This window comes from Loxodonta africana, chromosome 2, assembly GCF_030014295.1.
Source record: "Loxodonta africana isolate mLoxAfr1 chromosome 2, mLoxAfr1.hap2, whole genome shotgun sequence".
NCBI classification, from domain to species: Eukaryota; Metazoa; Chordata; class Mammalia; order Proboscidea; family Elephantidae; genus Loxodonta; species Loxodonta africana.
The window spans coordinates 12,274,929-12,290,597 of NC_087343.1; the positions used below are offsets into that span (position 1 = coordinate 12,274,929).

Below are 15,669 nucleotides of genomic sequence, written 5' to 3' on the forward strand. Positions count from 1 at the left end.
GGCTGTGCAGAGGGGACAGTCTGAGCAGAGGGGACAGGCTGTGCAGAGGGGACAGGCTGTGCAGTGAGGACAGGCTGTGCAGAGGGGACAGTCTGAGCAGAGGGGACAGGCTGTGCAGAGGGGACAGGCTGTGCAGAGGGGACAGGCTGTGCAGAGGAGACAGGCTGTGCAGAGGGAACAGGCTGTGCAGTGAGGACAGGCTGTGCAGAGGGGACAGGCTGTGCAGAGGAGACAGGCTGTGCAGAGGGGACAGGCTGTGCAGTGAGGATAGGCTGTGCAGTGAGGATAGGCTGTGCAGTGAGGACAGGCTGTGCAGAGGGGACAGGCTGTGCAGAGGAGACAGGCTGTGCAGAGGGGACAGGCTGTGCAGTGAGGATAGGCTGTGCAGTGAGGATAGGCTGTGCAGTGAGGACAGGCTGTGCAGAGGGGAAAGACTGCGCAGTGAGGACAGGCTGTGCAGGGGTACAGGCTATGCAGTGAGGACAGGCTGTGCAGAGGAGACAGATTGTGCAGTGAGGACAGGCTATGCAGTGAGGACAGGCTGTGCAGTGAGAACAGGCTGAACAAAGGGGACAGGCTGTGCAGTGAGGACAGGTTGTGCAGTGGGGACAGGCTGTGCAGTGAGGACAGGCTGTGCAGTGAGGACTGGCTGTGCAGAGGGGACAGGCTGTGCAGTGAGGATAGGCTGTGCAGCGAGGACAGGCTGTGCAGTGAGGACAGGCTGAACAAAGGGGACAGGCTGTGCGTGAGGACAGGCTGAACAAAGGGGACAGGCTGTGCAGTGGGGACAGGTTGTGCAGTGGGGACAGGCTGTGCAGTGAGGACAGGCTGAACAAAGGGGACAGGCTTTGCAGAGGGGACAGGCTGTGCAGAGGGCACAGGCTGTGCAGTGAGGACAGGCTGAGCAGTGAGGACAGTCCCTGCAGAGAGGACAGGCTGTGTAGTGAGGACAGGCTGAGCAGAGGGGACAGGCTGTGCAGTGAGGACAGGCCCTGCAGAGAGGACAGGCTGTGTAGTGAGGACAGGCTGAGCAGAGGGGACAGGCTGTGCAGTGAGGACAGGCCCTGCAGAGAGGACAGGCTGTTCAGTGAGGACAGGCCCTGCAGAGAGGACAGGCTGTGTAGTGAGGACAGGCTGAGCAGAGGGGACAGGCTGTGCAGTGAGGACAGGCCCTGCAGTGAGGACAGGCTGTGCAGTGAGGACAGGCCCTGCAGTGAGGACAGGCTGAGCAGTGAGGACAGGCTGTGCAGAGGGGACAGGCTCTGCCCCTGCAGAAAAGGCCTTAAGACGCGGCTCCCTAAATTGCAGGGCTGTTCGTGCTCCTCCTGGTAACCCGGCCCCGCAGCCCCGTCTCCCGCACCAGACACAGCAGATTAAGAATAATGACTTAGAAATTGCAGCTGTTCCCTAGGCCCGTCCTCTGCCCAGGATGGCTTGTTTTGTTTTTCAGAGACGCAATCATCACCACGTCCATCAACTCCCTGACAAGCTTCTTCTCAGGCTTCGTCATCTTCTCCTTCCTGGGGTACATGGCCCAGAAGCACAGTGTGCCCATTGGGGATGTGGCCAAGGACGGTGAGTGCCTGTGCTGTCATTTCACCCTGCTCCGTGTGGCCCTGGCCATGGTGCTCTCAGTGAAGTGTCTTCACTTCAAAATGGGAGGGAAATGCGGACGGAGTTAAGAACCAAAAAACTAAAGCAGTTGCCGTTGAGTTGATTTGGACTCATGGCAACTCCATGTGTGTCAGAGAGCTGTGCTCCACAGGGTTTTCAGTGGCTGATTTCTCACAAGGAGAGCCCGAGGCCTTTCTCCCAAGGCTCTCTTCTGAGTAGACTCTAACTCCCAACATTTCTGTTAGCATCCTAGTGCGTTAACCTTTCGCATCACCCAGGGGCTGCAAAAGGAGTTAAGTAGTGCTCGTAAGACAGAGTGGGTGGTGCAAACAGTTAAGCACAAGGCTGCTAACCGAAAGGTTGGGGGTTCGAGAACACCCAGAGACAATTAGGGAAGAAAGACCAGGCAATCTGCTTCCAAAAACTCAGCCATTGAAAACCCTATGGAGCTCAGTTCTGCTCTGACACGCATCGGGTCTTCACAAGTTGGAATCAACTCATTGGCAACTTTTAAAAAAAAATAAGACACAGTTATTTGATCGACTGCAACCATAGCATGTGTTGGAGGCGCAGCAAACTGATGGTCTGAAGGACAGAATGTTAGAAACAACCGAGTTCGCCTTCCCCAACCTTCTCCAGGCCCCTGCCCCTGCTCCTTTTCATTCGGGTGTGTTGGGTCCACGCAGCCAATGGGCATGGAGTACATTGAGGCCAAATGTGCTGGATGGCACTATCACATAGCACCAGGACACTTGTCCCCCAGCCACGCCCTCCTTTCAGAAGCCACGTTGGCCTACAGGACGAGAGTCTGTTTCTTCAGGTGCTATAGTTCTGATCTTTGGAGTGGATGCTGCCACTCTGGCTCTTTTTTATGCCATGGTGGTGGGGGGGCAGCGGACATGCGGCTCCGGGTGGCAGATGGCAGAACTGACCCATTTACGCAATATATGACTGCAGGCTCAGAAAGCAAGAGGTCTGGACTTCACCATGTTTTACCAAAAAGAAGTTGGGTTGCATTGGTAAGGAACAATTAACCTACTCCAAAGCTTGATTCTGGAGACCAGGACATACTTAGATGGGACCTGGATAATAAGTAGAGAAACCTGAGAAGTCTCTGGCACACAGAGGCAATGGAGACCCCCAACCTACCCAACAGCGTGTGCTGCGGGTGTGTCTGCACACGGGGAAGCCGGTGGCCCCAGAAGCAGAGAGGGGAAGAGGACATGGGCAGGTGCAGGTAACACAGGTAGGAGGCATCAGCCCCAGGAGAAAGTGTTCCAGGCAGGAGTGAGCCAGGAAGCTGGGCACAGATGCGGGGGTAGGCCAAGGGAGGTGATCAGACCTCCTGGACATTGGAGGCATCTGCTTGGTTCTAGCACATGGGATGGAAGGTCATGGCATAGGCAGGCTTAAGTTGTGTCCAGAGTTTCTGAAGCTTGCTGGGCGTCCTGGCAGCCTGCAGCATCCCTCACCTGCCTTCTGGATTGTTCTGACAGTGAGCAATACAGAGACTGGAGACTGTCCCCAGGGCTCAGGGGTGGGCTGTCTGCCCAGATACGAAAGCCTTGGCTTCCTCTGGGCACTTTTCTCCTGCTGGGCTGGAGATAATCGCTGCTCTCAAGCCCAGCAAGGCCCCATCCAGGGCAGAGTGTTACTACTGCCTGGTCTCTTCCCGGGTCTTCTCTGTGCTCACGGATCCGGCTGCAGATCCAGGGAGTAAGACCCGGAGAGCAGTGGGTAACATCACCTGTCCCCTGAGCACTGAGCTGGGGGGTTGCCTTCATTATGCACTTGATTCTTAGAGATACCCTGAGATGAGCCAGAGAAAGCCGAGGTCTGGTGCTAAAGTTCAGGTGTTGTGTTTCCCAAGTCCATATCCTTTCTCCTTGGAAAAAAAAAAAAAATCCAATAAAGGCAGGAGAAAGGAAGCATAATGCCAATAAATACCGAGCAGTGAAATTTACTCACGGTTGCATTTATGCATTTTCTCGTTCTTTTTGCCCTTTATTATGATAACCAGTAATAGCTCGCAGAATCCCGATTAGCCCGACAGTAAAGCTTAATGTCTTCTATGCATTTCTGTGACAAGCAAAGTAAATGTCATTTATAGCTCTAATTCTCAAGAAAACGGCGAAATGTTAACGTAGTATAGAAATGAAAGGTGAGGATGTTGACAGTATGCTCAGCTAAGCTCACGACTATCTTCCCAGGTCCATGGCTTATGGCATTTAGACTTTAGAGCATCTACCCCCACCCCCACGTTGGATCACGGCCTTGGGAATCTGGCGGAGAACGCCAGCCCACCTCTGCTGCTTGGCTGATACTGTTGTTAGCTGCTGCCATGTCGAGCCCCAACTCATGGCGACCCCAGGCACAATGGAACGCTGACTGTTGTGATCCATAGGATTCTCGTTGGCAGATTTTCACAAGTAGATTGCCAGGCCTTTCTTCCTAGTCTGTCTTAGTCTGGAAGCTCTGCCAAAACCTGTTCAGCATCCCAGCAACGCACAAGTCTCCACTGACAGACGGGTGGTGCTGCACTCGAGATGCATTGGTGGGTCTCAAACCCCGGTCTCCGGCATGGAAGGTGAGAATTCTGCCTCAGAACCAACACTGCCCCCCTGGCTGACAATGGGACCCTGTGAAAGGGCCCTGGGAGTGGCTCCTGGCTCTGGTTCTTGATCAGTGCTTTAAGGCGATCAGTAACTGCCCCGTTCTTTTGGGGTGCTGCCAGACGTGTGTCCTGGTGCAGATTACGTTACTTCTCTGTGAAGGAAGATTTAGGAGCCCATGCTACTGAGTTACGTAAGCCTGTCTTTTCAAATGAATCATGAAAATGGTTGGAATTTTTTTTTACTTTGGGATCATTTGAGTCCAGAGTTCATTGATTCTTGGTTGAGTCTGCAGAGCACCACTCCCACCTCCTCCCACACTCACGCCCTTACCTGCTCGAGCGGCTCCCCACGGGCACCACTTGGTAGAGACTCTTTGGCCTTCACCAGTGCTGCCCCTCAGCCTGGAGCACCCTCTGCGTGTTGGAATAACCGCTTAGCTGATTTAGCTTGTATTATGTCAGCCTCCACTTAGGCCCTTCTGGCTTCAGATCCTATATCAGTCAGGGTGGGAGGGTTAGGCTGCAGCGATGAACAGTCTCCAAATCTGAGAAATATAAAGTGTATTTCTTTATAACCCAATTTTGTGCATGTGTGGTTCCTATGCACTCCACCCACACGTATTAAAGCTCTGCCAAAGCATGAAGGGGGCAGGGGTGGTTCGGTGGTGTTTCTCACCCTCCAGGTGGAAGACCTGGGTCTGATTCCCGGCCAGTGAGCCTCACCTGTCGGTGTCAGCGGAGGCTTGGGTGTTGCTTTCATGATCAGCAGGTTTCAGTGGAGCTTACAGACTAAGACTGACTAAGAAGAAAGGCCTGGCAATCTACTTCCAAAAACCAGTTAGGGAAAACCCTGTGGATCACAGGGGTCCGATCCACAACTGATCATGGGGACGGCATAGACCAGCAGTGTTTTGTTCCGCTGTGTATGGGGTTTGCCACGAGCTGGGGGCTGACTTGACGCTAGCTGACAGTAACAACAAAAAACACATAAAAGACTTGAATCAAAGGGGGAACAAGTCATGATAGCAGAAGACTTGACTTGCTGAGGTAAACATTGAAATTTAAGTGTAAGTTCATTATTATTATAAACTATATCCCGTTAAAATTTTGCAGGGATATTTATTAACCAAACGCAACTATTTTGAAAACATAATGGTCCACCAAAGTTTATTTCCACCCTTGGCAGCAAGCCTGCTGAGAATGGGTGGGGTGTTCTCTTTGATGGAGCCCCTCTTGGTGTGGGCTTCCAGGAAGACCCCCGCAGCAGGGGCAGTGATCTGAGTGAGTCACACACATACCTGTAGGGCAAGTTGATGCCCCTCATGTCCGCGTGGATTGGCCAGAGGGAGTCCACGGCCATACGTAAACTCAAAGCAGGTGGAGAAGCCCAGTTATCTCCTGTGCCTGAAGGGTGGAGGTCAGGACTGTCTGAAGAACCACAGACATCTTCTCCGAGCCCCGCTGGGGCAGGTGCTGGCTGCCCCACTCCCGGTGCATGCTCTGCTTCCTGCCTTGGGTTAGAAAGGCTGGCTCACCTTTGATCTCTCCCCCTAGACTCCACAGCCCTTCCCCTACACCACTGCTGGCCCAGGCCTTCCCCCCGACCCCCGCTGCCCCAGGCTTTTCCCCCCACCCCCACTGGCCTAGCCCTTCCCCCCTACTCCTGGTGGCCCAGGCCTTCCCCCCAACCCCCACCAGCCTGAAGGCCCACTTGTCCCTCCACCAGGAATTCTGCTCTTAGGAATTTATCAGAGGTGACCAGAGGAGTGTGCTCACGTGTGAACAGATGTGTACACGGCCTTTAAGATAAACACGCTGGAAAACATTTAGTTATTCTTGTTGTTGGGTGCTGTCAAGTCTGTTTCAACTCATAGTGACCCCATGTACAGAGTAGAACTGCCCCATAGGGTTTCCTAGGCTGTAAGCTTTACAGGAGCACATCACCAAATCTTTGTCCCGTGGATCCACTGGGTGGGTTTGAACTGCCAACCTTTTGGTTAGCAGCCAAACACTTAACCGTTGCACAACATAAACCCAAAACCCATTGCCATCGAGTCGATTCCGACTCCTAGCAACCCTATAGGACAGAGTAGAACTGCCCTACAGGGTTTCCAAGAAGCACCTGGTGGATTCGAACTGCCAACCTTTTGGTTAGCAACCGTGGCTTTTAAACTATGCCACCAGGGTTTCCCTGCACCACATAGCACCTCTGTGTTCATTATGTGTTTTAAAAAAATTAATGCCTAATATAATTCACTGGCACCAAAAATATTTATGGTATCGCTTTGCTAAGTGCAAGATGAAGACCATCAAATTGTGTGTGTGTATGTGTGTGTGTGTATGTGTGTTTAGAGATGGAATAAGGACAGAGAGAGAGAGACAGAGCTATCATGTGCACAGGGAAATGAACCAAAAAAATGTCAGCAAACCGTAACAGATAAGCAGGGGCAAAACCACCCTGGAAGGCCCCCCGCCTTCTTTTTTCCACTTCCTTCTTTTGATTTTGCTCCCCCCTTTTTCTCTCCCAGCAGCCCCATAGCCCATCACAGACCAGAGTGGTTCAGAGGAACGAGGTTGCCGGGGCTGGTGGTGACAGTTAGGAGTCCTTCGAGTGGTCCTAGGTTTCTCTTTTCTACAGCCCTGGGCCAAGTGTCTGCCAAATTTATTGGGGGAACTGGGGGCACTCTCCTGGAGAAAAGGAGAGACAGAGACAGGAAAGATGCTGGAGCAGTCCCACGGGAGGCATTTGGAAGGGGTGCTGCTGGCCTTTGAGGCGGGGTCCAGTCAGTGGGAGGGGAGCAGCTGGGGCAGCGGAGTGGCATTGTGATTCCAGGGCCCGGACTGATCTTCATCATCTACCCTGAAGCCATTGCCACGCTGCCCCTGTCCTCCGCCTGGGCCGTGGTGTTCTTCATCATGCTGCTCACCTTGGGCATCGACAGCGCGGTGAGTACATGCCTGCGGGCCCCCCAAGTCCACTCCTCGGGGGACACTGCCCTTGAGAGACCAGACGAGCCCACTGATACTCCTTGAATGTCCCTGGGGTTACTCAACACTGCCATCATGAAGCCCACCCTTCCTGTTGGCCCAGAGCCCCTGGTGGGACTGTGCAAGACCCATGGATATTCCAGAAACCTGTTTCCTGGGGCTGGGGCGACTGGTACAACTGACCCTTCCCTTCCATCTTCCCACTCTTGGGCATCAAAGTGTCCTCTGTGCTGAGCCACCTGCAAATTCTAAACACACACCGAAGGGCGCAGCAGCAAGGCTCCAAACAGAATAATGGGGTGGTGGGGCTACAGAGTGGAAAAAGCAAGCCCCTTTGAGCCCCTTAGCTTCCTTCCCCATGAGGAACAGGTGTGTCCTGGGGGCAGGGCTGCAGAAGGCCCTCAGCTGAGCACTGACCACTGGGTGCTTTGTGTATACCCCTGGGTTTACCCTGCAGTCCGGAGGCAGCAGGCTAGCCCTTGCTCAGCCCCGGGCCTCCAGGAGTTTCAGTTTCTCTGCTCCTTCTTGTATCACTGTCCAGGGACCAACAGCTAAGACCACCGTGTTGCACACTGTTGGCTGTGGGCTTCTTGTTCACCCACCCCAGGGTGTTTGCTGACCCTGATGGGCTCCAGGCTCACTTCCTAGAAAGACAGCGAATCATGATTCCATTTCCCTGTGAATGTTGGGGGATTCCCACGTGTTTGCTGGGAAACCTTCCCTGGGTTGTTGCCTTTTGTCTTCAGCTTCCAGCCACAATCTGGCTTGGCCCCTGGCCTGTGGGGTAGACCACAGGCCTCTGGGGTTCCCTGGACAGCATGTCTGGTGAGATGAGCCCGCCACCTGGAAGAGGTGAATTCCATGAACAGCACTTATTGGAGAAAGCAGCTTGTTTGACACAGCAGTGCAAAGAGGCCATTTCTCAAGTGTCGGGGCTCCTAGGGTGATATTCCGTTATGATAATATTTGGGAGTCAATAAGGCTTGTCAGGGAGAACACAGCCAATGACCAGGCCAGGTTCGCCCTAGGAAGCAAAATAAAGCGGTTTGTGGGAGAGACATTTTGCTTAGAAAAACCCGGCAGCGCTGAGCCTCTGTGACCTGCTCACCCTTCCGTGGGCCACAGTGGTGGTAGATCTTATTATTTCAGCCATGAGACCTTCTGCCAGACCAGTTATTTCAAAGTAAATCACCATCAACAGCAGGGCATCCACCCAGGGTCCTCTCTCTCCCACAGCCACATCACGAGTCCTGCACTTCCCCGATTCCGTGCCCATTCCCAGACCTAAGTCCGTGGGATGACTGGGCCTGGGGCACAGTGCAATGCCACCCCACCCTGATGCACTCTGTGCTCTGTATGTCACTGCAGATGGGCGGCATGGAGTCGGTCATCACCGGACTCACCGATGAGTTCCAGCTGCTGCATAGGCACCGTGAGCTCTTCACCCTCTTCATCGTCCTGGCTACCTTCCTCCTCTCCCTCTTCTGCGTCACCAACGTATGTAAAATTGCCAACTGTCTTGGGTGTGTGGGGAGCTTTGTGAAGGTAAAATCTTCATCAGCACTCAGCACTAGTTGATGCTATTGGGCATGGTTGATACTGTCAGGTCCAAAAAAACCACAGCATTTCTACAAAGCTGCCTCTCCTAAAAAAGCCAGTGAATTTTAAGAATATGTAGGGTAACGGTAAGAATGTCTACATCTTGGTCTCTGAGTTTCTTTAGCACCTGGACAGCTCCTTCAGAAAGGCACTTGGCTGAAGTGGCCTCCCTGATGGGTTTGTGGAGCTGGAGGGCAAAGGAAGGGTGGCCATAGGGGCTGGGGTGGCCGGGGTCAACTTCCCTCCCAAGGGAGGCACTGTTAAGTGTGGCGTTTGTTTGGTCCCATCTCTAACCACACTGGAGACTCAAGGAAAGGATCAGAGAGGTCTTTTTTTTTTTTTTCTTTCATTTTTGCGTAGTGGAGTTGTCCATAAGAACCTGCAAGAGTGCTGTTAGTGACATAAATAAACATAAAATAGAGTCCCTCTGTAAGGCAAATCCAAGCCCTAGTTTACCTCGTAGGAAAAGCCTTCTCATGGTGGGGATGCTGCCAGGTGGGCACCAAGTTCAGGAGGCTCTCTCTTTCTTCCAGGGAGGCATCTACGTCTTCACACTGCTGGATCACTTCGCAGCTGGCACATCCATCCTCTTTGGGGTGCTCATCGAAGCCATCGGGGTGGCCTGGTTCTATGGTAAGGACAGAGCCTGGGCCCGGGGGCTGGAGTGCATACACGGGGGAAGACCCAGTGCTCTGCTGTGTTGGTAGCCAACTGAGCCTGCATCCCCTTGCTTTGTCACCATGTTACATTCTTTCTGGTTTGAAAACAAAAGTTTATGTTGTGGCTGCTCCAGCATCACAAAGGAGGGGAGGATTGGCAGTTATCTGGCTCCGCTGGATCAATGAAGACAGTTAGCCTGGACAGCAGCCAAAAACCCATCCTGTAGTCGTAGTCGCTCAATGTGGTTAATTGATGGTGTGATGTCAATATCCTAATTAATTCTTGAGAAAGTGTGGTTAGTTGGGACATTGGGACCCTTAGAACTGGTGGTAGAGGTAGAGGGGCGTCTTAGTCTCTTACACAGATACACCAGAAGGTGGCTTGAAAGAGCAGGGATTTATTGTCTCACAGTTTTGGAGGCCAGAAGTCCAAATTAGGATGCTGGGTCTAGGGGAGGGTCCTTCCTTGTCAGTAGCCATGGTAGTTCCTTGGCATTCCTTGATGTTCCTTGGAGTCTGTGCTCCCCATGTGTGTCTTTGCATCTACTTTGTTCTTTTTGTAAGACACCTCTCAGAACCGATTTGGTTTAGGACCCACCCTACTCTGGTGTGACCTCATTAACATAACAAAAGAAAACCCCTCTTTCCAAACAGGGTCACATTCACAGACACGGGGGTTAGGACTTCCACATAACCTTTGGGGGGCACATATCAATCCATAACAAGGAGTTTCCACGTTTGGACAACCAGGAGTCCCTGCTGACGAGGGCTAAGATGGTGTTAGGCGCTTCCCTATTAGAGAAGCAGCTGAGACTGGCCCCTATGAGTGAGCACCATGAATAAACGCTGCCTGCTTTAATGGAGCGACAGGTGTTCCCAAAGGTGTGGCTTCTCGTGCTACTGCTCATGGGCTTTCATTGCTGACGAGGACTCCAAACCCCTCCAAGCCCTGCCCCTCATTCATTCATCATGACTGTATGCCCTCAGAGGTCAGGGACCAATCAGCTGTCAGAGCTCCCCCTGCTGGCGCACTGCCGCTTCTGGGCTGCCCAGCCCTGGGGATGCTGACCACCGTCTCCTGGGGCGGCTGAGGGTAGTTCAACCAGCAACAGAACACCTACATTGGATGCAGGTTAGTCCTCTCTCAGCCAGTTGTCCTGACCTGGGCAAGTGGTCACACCTCACTTTCTCTCTGTTTTCTGTAAAATGGGTGTATGCTGCCAACTCAGTCTTCCTTGCCAGGTCTGTGTAAAGTGTGTGTTCCTCTATAAATGCATATGCGTCGTGTCTGGTCAAGAGCTAACAGCCTTGGTGCTGCAGGACCCCAAAATTCAGGAGACTCCCAGAGTCACTTACATACAAGGGTCACATTCCCCGCCTCAGAGCTTTGGAAATTATAACCTAAAAACACCACTGTGGCTTTGCAAGGCTTAACCTGACACGTAGGTCATAGTCCAAGGAAATGGGAAAAGGGAAAAAGCAAACTCTTTCATTGGTACCTGGGATTAGTGCTTTGTCAACTTAAATTGTAATCTTACCACCCCACTGCCTCCCAAAAAGAACTCACAAAGAAAGAAAAAGCTCCTCAAACACATCTCCCTGCCACGAGTTCTGTGCTTTGCAAGGCTGGAGAGAAGCAGCCCTGCCCGTCAGCCACGTAATATCACATCTGCATTTCTGCCAGAGCCTCAGAGGACAGAAATCTATTTTATGTCTCCAAACCACGATTTGTAACCCTCCAACCTAAATGAAGGAGTCCTGGGTGGCACCAACAGTTAAACACTTGGCTGCTAACTGAAAGGTCGGTGGTTCGAGTCCACTCAGAGGCATGTTGGAAGAAAGTCCTGGCAACCTACTTCCAAAAATTCAGCCCTTAAAAACTCTTTTGGCGCACAGTTCTACTCTGACACGCGTGGGTTCAAAACAAGTTGGGGTCGACTCAATGGCAACTGGTTTGGCTTGGGGTTTAAACCTAAATGAAACAAAATCTGTGTTTCTAGTAAGATTGCATCAGAATACACCAGGATTTCAGTGCACCTGAGAGTCCCTTTGGGTCTTAGCGCTCTTGACCCCAGTACCACTGCTGCCTCCAGGGAGATGGAGTCCAGAGGGGAGCAAGGCGGCTCCCGTGGATACTGCCCTCTTTTCTGGCCTTTGGGATCGCTCCTTCTCCGTTCCTTTGTCTCTGATGCGTCTCTCTGCTTCTGCCTCAAGTTCTTACAGTAGAGATTGGGGTGTGAAGAGGGAATTCTGAATGAAGACTTCTTTCTGATGTGTTCCCCACGTGTGACACCCCAAAGACTTACCAAAAGACACGCAGACCAGCACAGGTGTCCCCATTCAGAGGGCGTGCCCAGATTTCAGGCAGGAGAAACCACTTCTAGCATCTCTTGTCAGCACTATAGGGTCGCTATGAGTCGGAATCGACTCGATGGCAATGGGTTTTAAGGGAGTTAGAGGATACCACTGGGAGAAACATGCATCTTCCTAAGGTGAACCACTGGTAGAAGAAATACCAATTCATTACTTTCCTAGAAATGGCCTTTCTTAACAAATAAGGATCATGGAGGGGAGCTGGGACACAGGAGGGATGTGGAGGTGACAAAGGGTGAAGGGGGGCAAAGGGTATTGCTGGTGGCCCACCACCTGGTGGCAGTTCGGCTGTGGCTCTCAGACAGGCAGGCCCCCCTTTGTGGCCATTGGAGATGAGGAGGGCATGCCACCAGCACAGCCTCAGGCCTGGGCCTACCCACAGAGGACTCCTGTGGGGCCCCTCGGGCAGCTCTAGACCACTGTGTGAGCTGGAGTGGAGTCTGGCCCCTCTGGAGAAGGCTGGGAGGCAGCTTGCAGCCCGAGCTTGGAGTCCTTAGGGGTGGGACCTCAGGGGGCAGCGAGGACCCCAGCAGGTGCCGGAGCTGCAGGGAGGTGGCGTGGCCATCCTCACTGTGCTGTGTCTGCTGCTGATTTCTCCCCAGGCGTCGGGCAGTTCAGCGATGACATCAAGCAGATGATCGGACGGCGGCCTGGCCTGTACTGGCGTCTGTGCTGGAAGTTCGTCAGCCCCTGCTTCCTCCTGGTAAGGGATGGAGGGGGGCCACGTGGCCCTTCTCCTCTGCCCTCTGCCCCCTCTCTGGCATCCGCCCTGTGGTCCAGCTGCAGCTGCACTTGAGTTTCCAGGTGATGAGGTGAATGTGCCCGAGGTGCGGGGGGGCGCTAGACCCCGCTTGGAGATAAGGGGCACTAGACTGGAATTGGTGAGAGTCTTGGACTCAGCCTAGGAAGGTGTGCCTGGTCCCTGAAATCATCTTTGGTCTCCTCTGAAGGTGTTTCTCCCCCTTTTCTCTCTATTACCCGTTGCCATGGAGTCGACTCCGACTCATGGTGACCCCCTGTGTGTCAGAGAAGAGCTATGATCCACGGGATTCTCAGTGGATAATTTTTGGGGAGTAGATCACTAGGACATTCTGCCAAGGCACCTCTAGGTGGACTCAAACCACCAACCTTTCAGTTAGCAGCCAAGTGTGTTAACCGTTTGCACCAGAGAATAACTTCCACTCAAGTCTCAAAGGGCCCTCCAACCCGATTTCAGTTTCGCTGCACCCACTGTGTTGAGGAAGTCGCCCAAGACGAGTGGTCCCATCAACCTACCTCTGCCTTTAGAATCGAGATGGAAAAAAATTTTTTTTTTTTTTAAGATGGAAGCCCTGGAGGCATAGTAGTTAAGAGTTCGGCTACTAACCAAAAGGTCAGCAGTTGGAATCCACCAAGTGCTCCTTGGAAGCCCTATGGGGCAGTTCTACTCTGTCCTACAGGGTCTCTATGAGTCGGAATTGACGTGGTGGCAGTCGGTTTTAAGGAAGGGCAGCAAGTACTCGAAGCCCAAGGACAGAATTGTGGCTTAGACTCTGTCACAGCTCACTGCCCTTAGGTGTCCTTCCTCAGACAGTGACGCCTCTGTTGTTGTTGTGCCATCAAGTCAATTCTGACTCCTAGAAACCCTACAGGACAGAGTAGAACTGCCCCATAGGGTTTCCTAGGCTGTAATCTTTACGGAACAGATCGCCAGGGCTTTTCTCTCATGGAGCCACTGAGTGGGTTCAAACCACTAATCTTTTGGTTAGCAGCTGAGCGTTTTAACCACTGTGCAACCAGGACTCCCAGTCATTGCTAACACATTCAATAGTTACCTGTCTTTTATTGCTTGGGCTGGGGACTGGCAAACTACTCCCCACAGGCAAAACCTGCTGACAGTTTGTTTTTGTAAATAAAGTTTTATTGGGACACAGCCATGCCCGTTCATTTACATATTATCTGTGGCTGCTTCCTGACTACAACAACAGAGTCAAGTAGTTGAGAGTGAGACTCAATGACTCACAAAGCTGAAATTGCTCAGCCCAGTCCAGGCAGGTAACCTTAGACAGGTAACCTCCAGGTGTGAGCAGAAAGCCCCATGAGCTAGTTACAAAGAAAAGCATCTCCCTGACCCCTGGCTCTTTTCCCGCCCTGGCCAGCCTAGTGGTCAGGAGGTGCATGCCTGGAACTGGGGGGGTAGCTCGGGCCAGACCCCCATCATAGACCAACTGAAGGGCTAGTCCCAGGGACCAGCAGGGGTTCCACATCTGGGAAGACCCCCCCCCCATCTACACATGGTGGCTGGAATAACCCAGTAGGTGTATGTGGAAGGATTCTGAGCACCTGAGTTCACAGTGGAGTCCCTGGGTAGTGCAGACGGTTAAGATGCTTGGCTGCTAACCAGAAGATTGGTGGTTTGAGTCCACCTGGAGGCACCTTGGAAGAAAGGACGGGCAATCTGCTTCCAAAAAATGAGCCATCAGAAACTGTATGGGGCACATTTCTACTCTGACACACATGGGGTCGCCATGAGTCAGATCGACTTGATGGCCACTGGCTTGTTTTTATTTTTGAGTTCATGGCAGGTGCCTGGGATGTAGGAAAGAAGTGAGAGATGGCGCTTCTGTCCTGGAGGAGCTTGAAACGACATTAGAGAACCTACCTGGCATCTTGGTAGAGAGTACACAACAGCCTCATTCTGCACTCAATAAGAATTGCAAGTCCAGTCAACTGTGCTTCTGAGATGGGTACTCAGCACAGCCCCACTTGAAGGCTCTTGCACTTGATGGTATAGCCCTTAAATAGAACACAGATTACCCTGGTGGTCAGCAAGAAAAGCTGGGGGAAGCCCTCCTAGGAAACCCACCACAGTGTTTACCTCTTCGTTTTCCCATTCGGTATAGCATATCCTTGCTCAATTATTCAACCTTAATTTTCATGTGGGCCGTCGTGCATCAGGGAGTCTGCTCCCCTATTGGTGCACACCCCCCTTCTTAACACTCAAGGAACTGACCTTTGACCTTAGGAGATAAAGCTCCACCAATGATCAGACTAAATCTTTTGAACTTTATACAGAAAACATGCTTTCTAAGCTTTTAGGCAAAACTCACCAACTATACTAAACAATCCGCCCTAATGGTGCGGTGGTTAAGAGCTTGGCTGCTAACCAAAAGGTCAGTGGTTCAAATCCACCAACAGCTCCTTGGAAACCCTATGGGGCCGTTCTACTCTGTTGTATAGGGTCACTAGGAGTCAGAATCGACAGCAACAGGTATGGTTTTATATACAACAACACTTTATTTTGCCAACTAGACAGAAACTTGGTAGTCTTGTTGCTTTATATCATTGTATGTTTAATTTAGAATCTGCTTCCCAGCAAGTCATAATGATTTTGACAGAAAAAACAATTTCCGTATCATCATATGTTTGTTAAGTTATTGTATAGTCACCTGTTCTTTAACACATGTTAACATCTGTCTTGGAAGAAGTACAACCAGAGTGCTCCTTAGACACGAGGATGGCGAGACTTCATCTCACACATTTTGAACCTGTTGTCAGGAGGGACCAGTCCCTGGAGAAAGACATCATGCTTGGTCAAGTAGAGAGTCAGCTTAAAAGAGGAAGACCCTCAATGAGATGGATTGGCACAGTGGCTGCAACAGTGGGCTCAAGCATAGCAACAATTGTGAGGATGGCACAGGACGGGGCAGTGTTTCCTTATGCTGTACATAGGATCACTGTGAGTTGGAACTGACTCGACGGCACCTAACGACGACAATCACAACAACATCTGGTTGTATGAAGAATGGTACAGGATTCTACTTTTATATGATTTCATTAGCA

General features: G+C 51.9%; 1 protein-coding gene across 2 annotated transcripts in view; it reads left to right on the top strand.

The window, feature by feature from the left end:
- SLC6A3 (solute carrier family 6 member 3) overlaps positions 1-15,669 on the top strand; it is a 56,671-nt gene that overhangs the window by 33,711 nt on the left and 7,291 nt on the right. For both annotated transcript variants that reach the window (XM_064270569.1, XM_064270563.1), the window contains exons 7-11: positions 1,451-1,575; positions 7,062-7,174; positions 8,585-8,713; positions 9,349-9,448; positions 12,450-12,550. In XM_064270569.1, the coding sequence (XP_064126639.1) occupies positions 1,451-1,575; positions 7,062-7,174; positions 8,585-8,713; positions 9,349-9,448; positions 12,450-12,550 (568 nt within the window). The remainder of the gene's footprint in view (positions 1-1,450; positions 1,576-7,061; positions 7,175-8,584; positions 8,714-9,348; positions 9,449-12,449; positions 12,551-15,669) is intronic.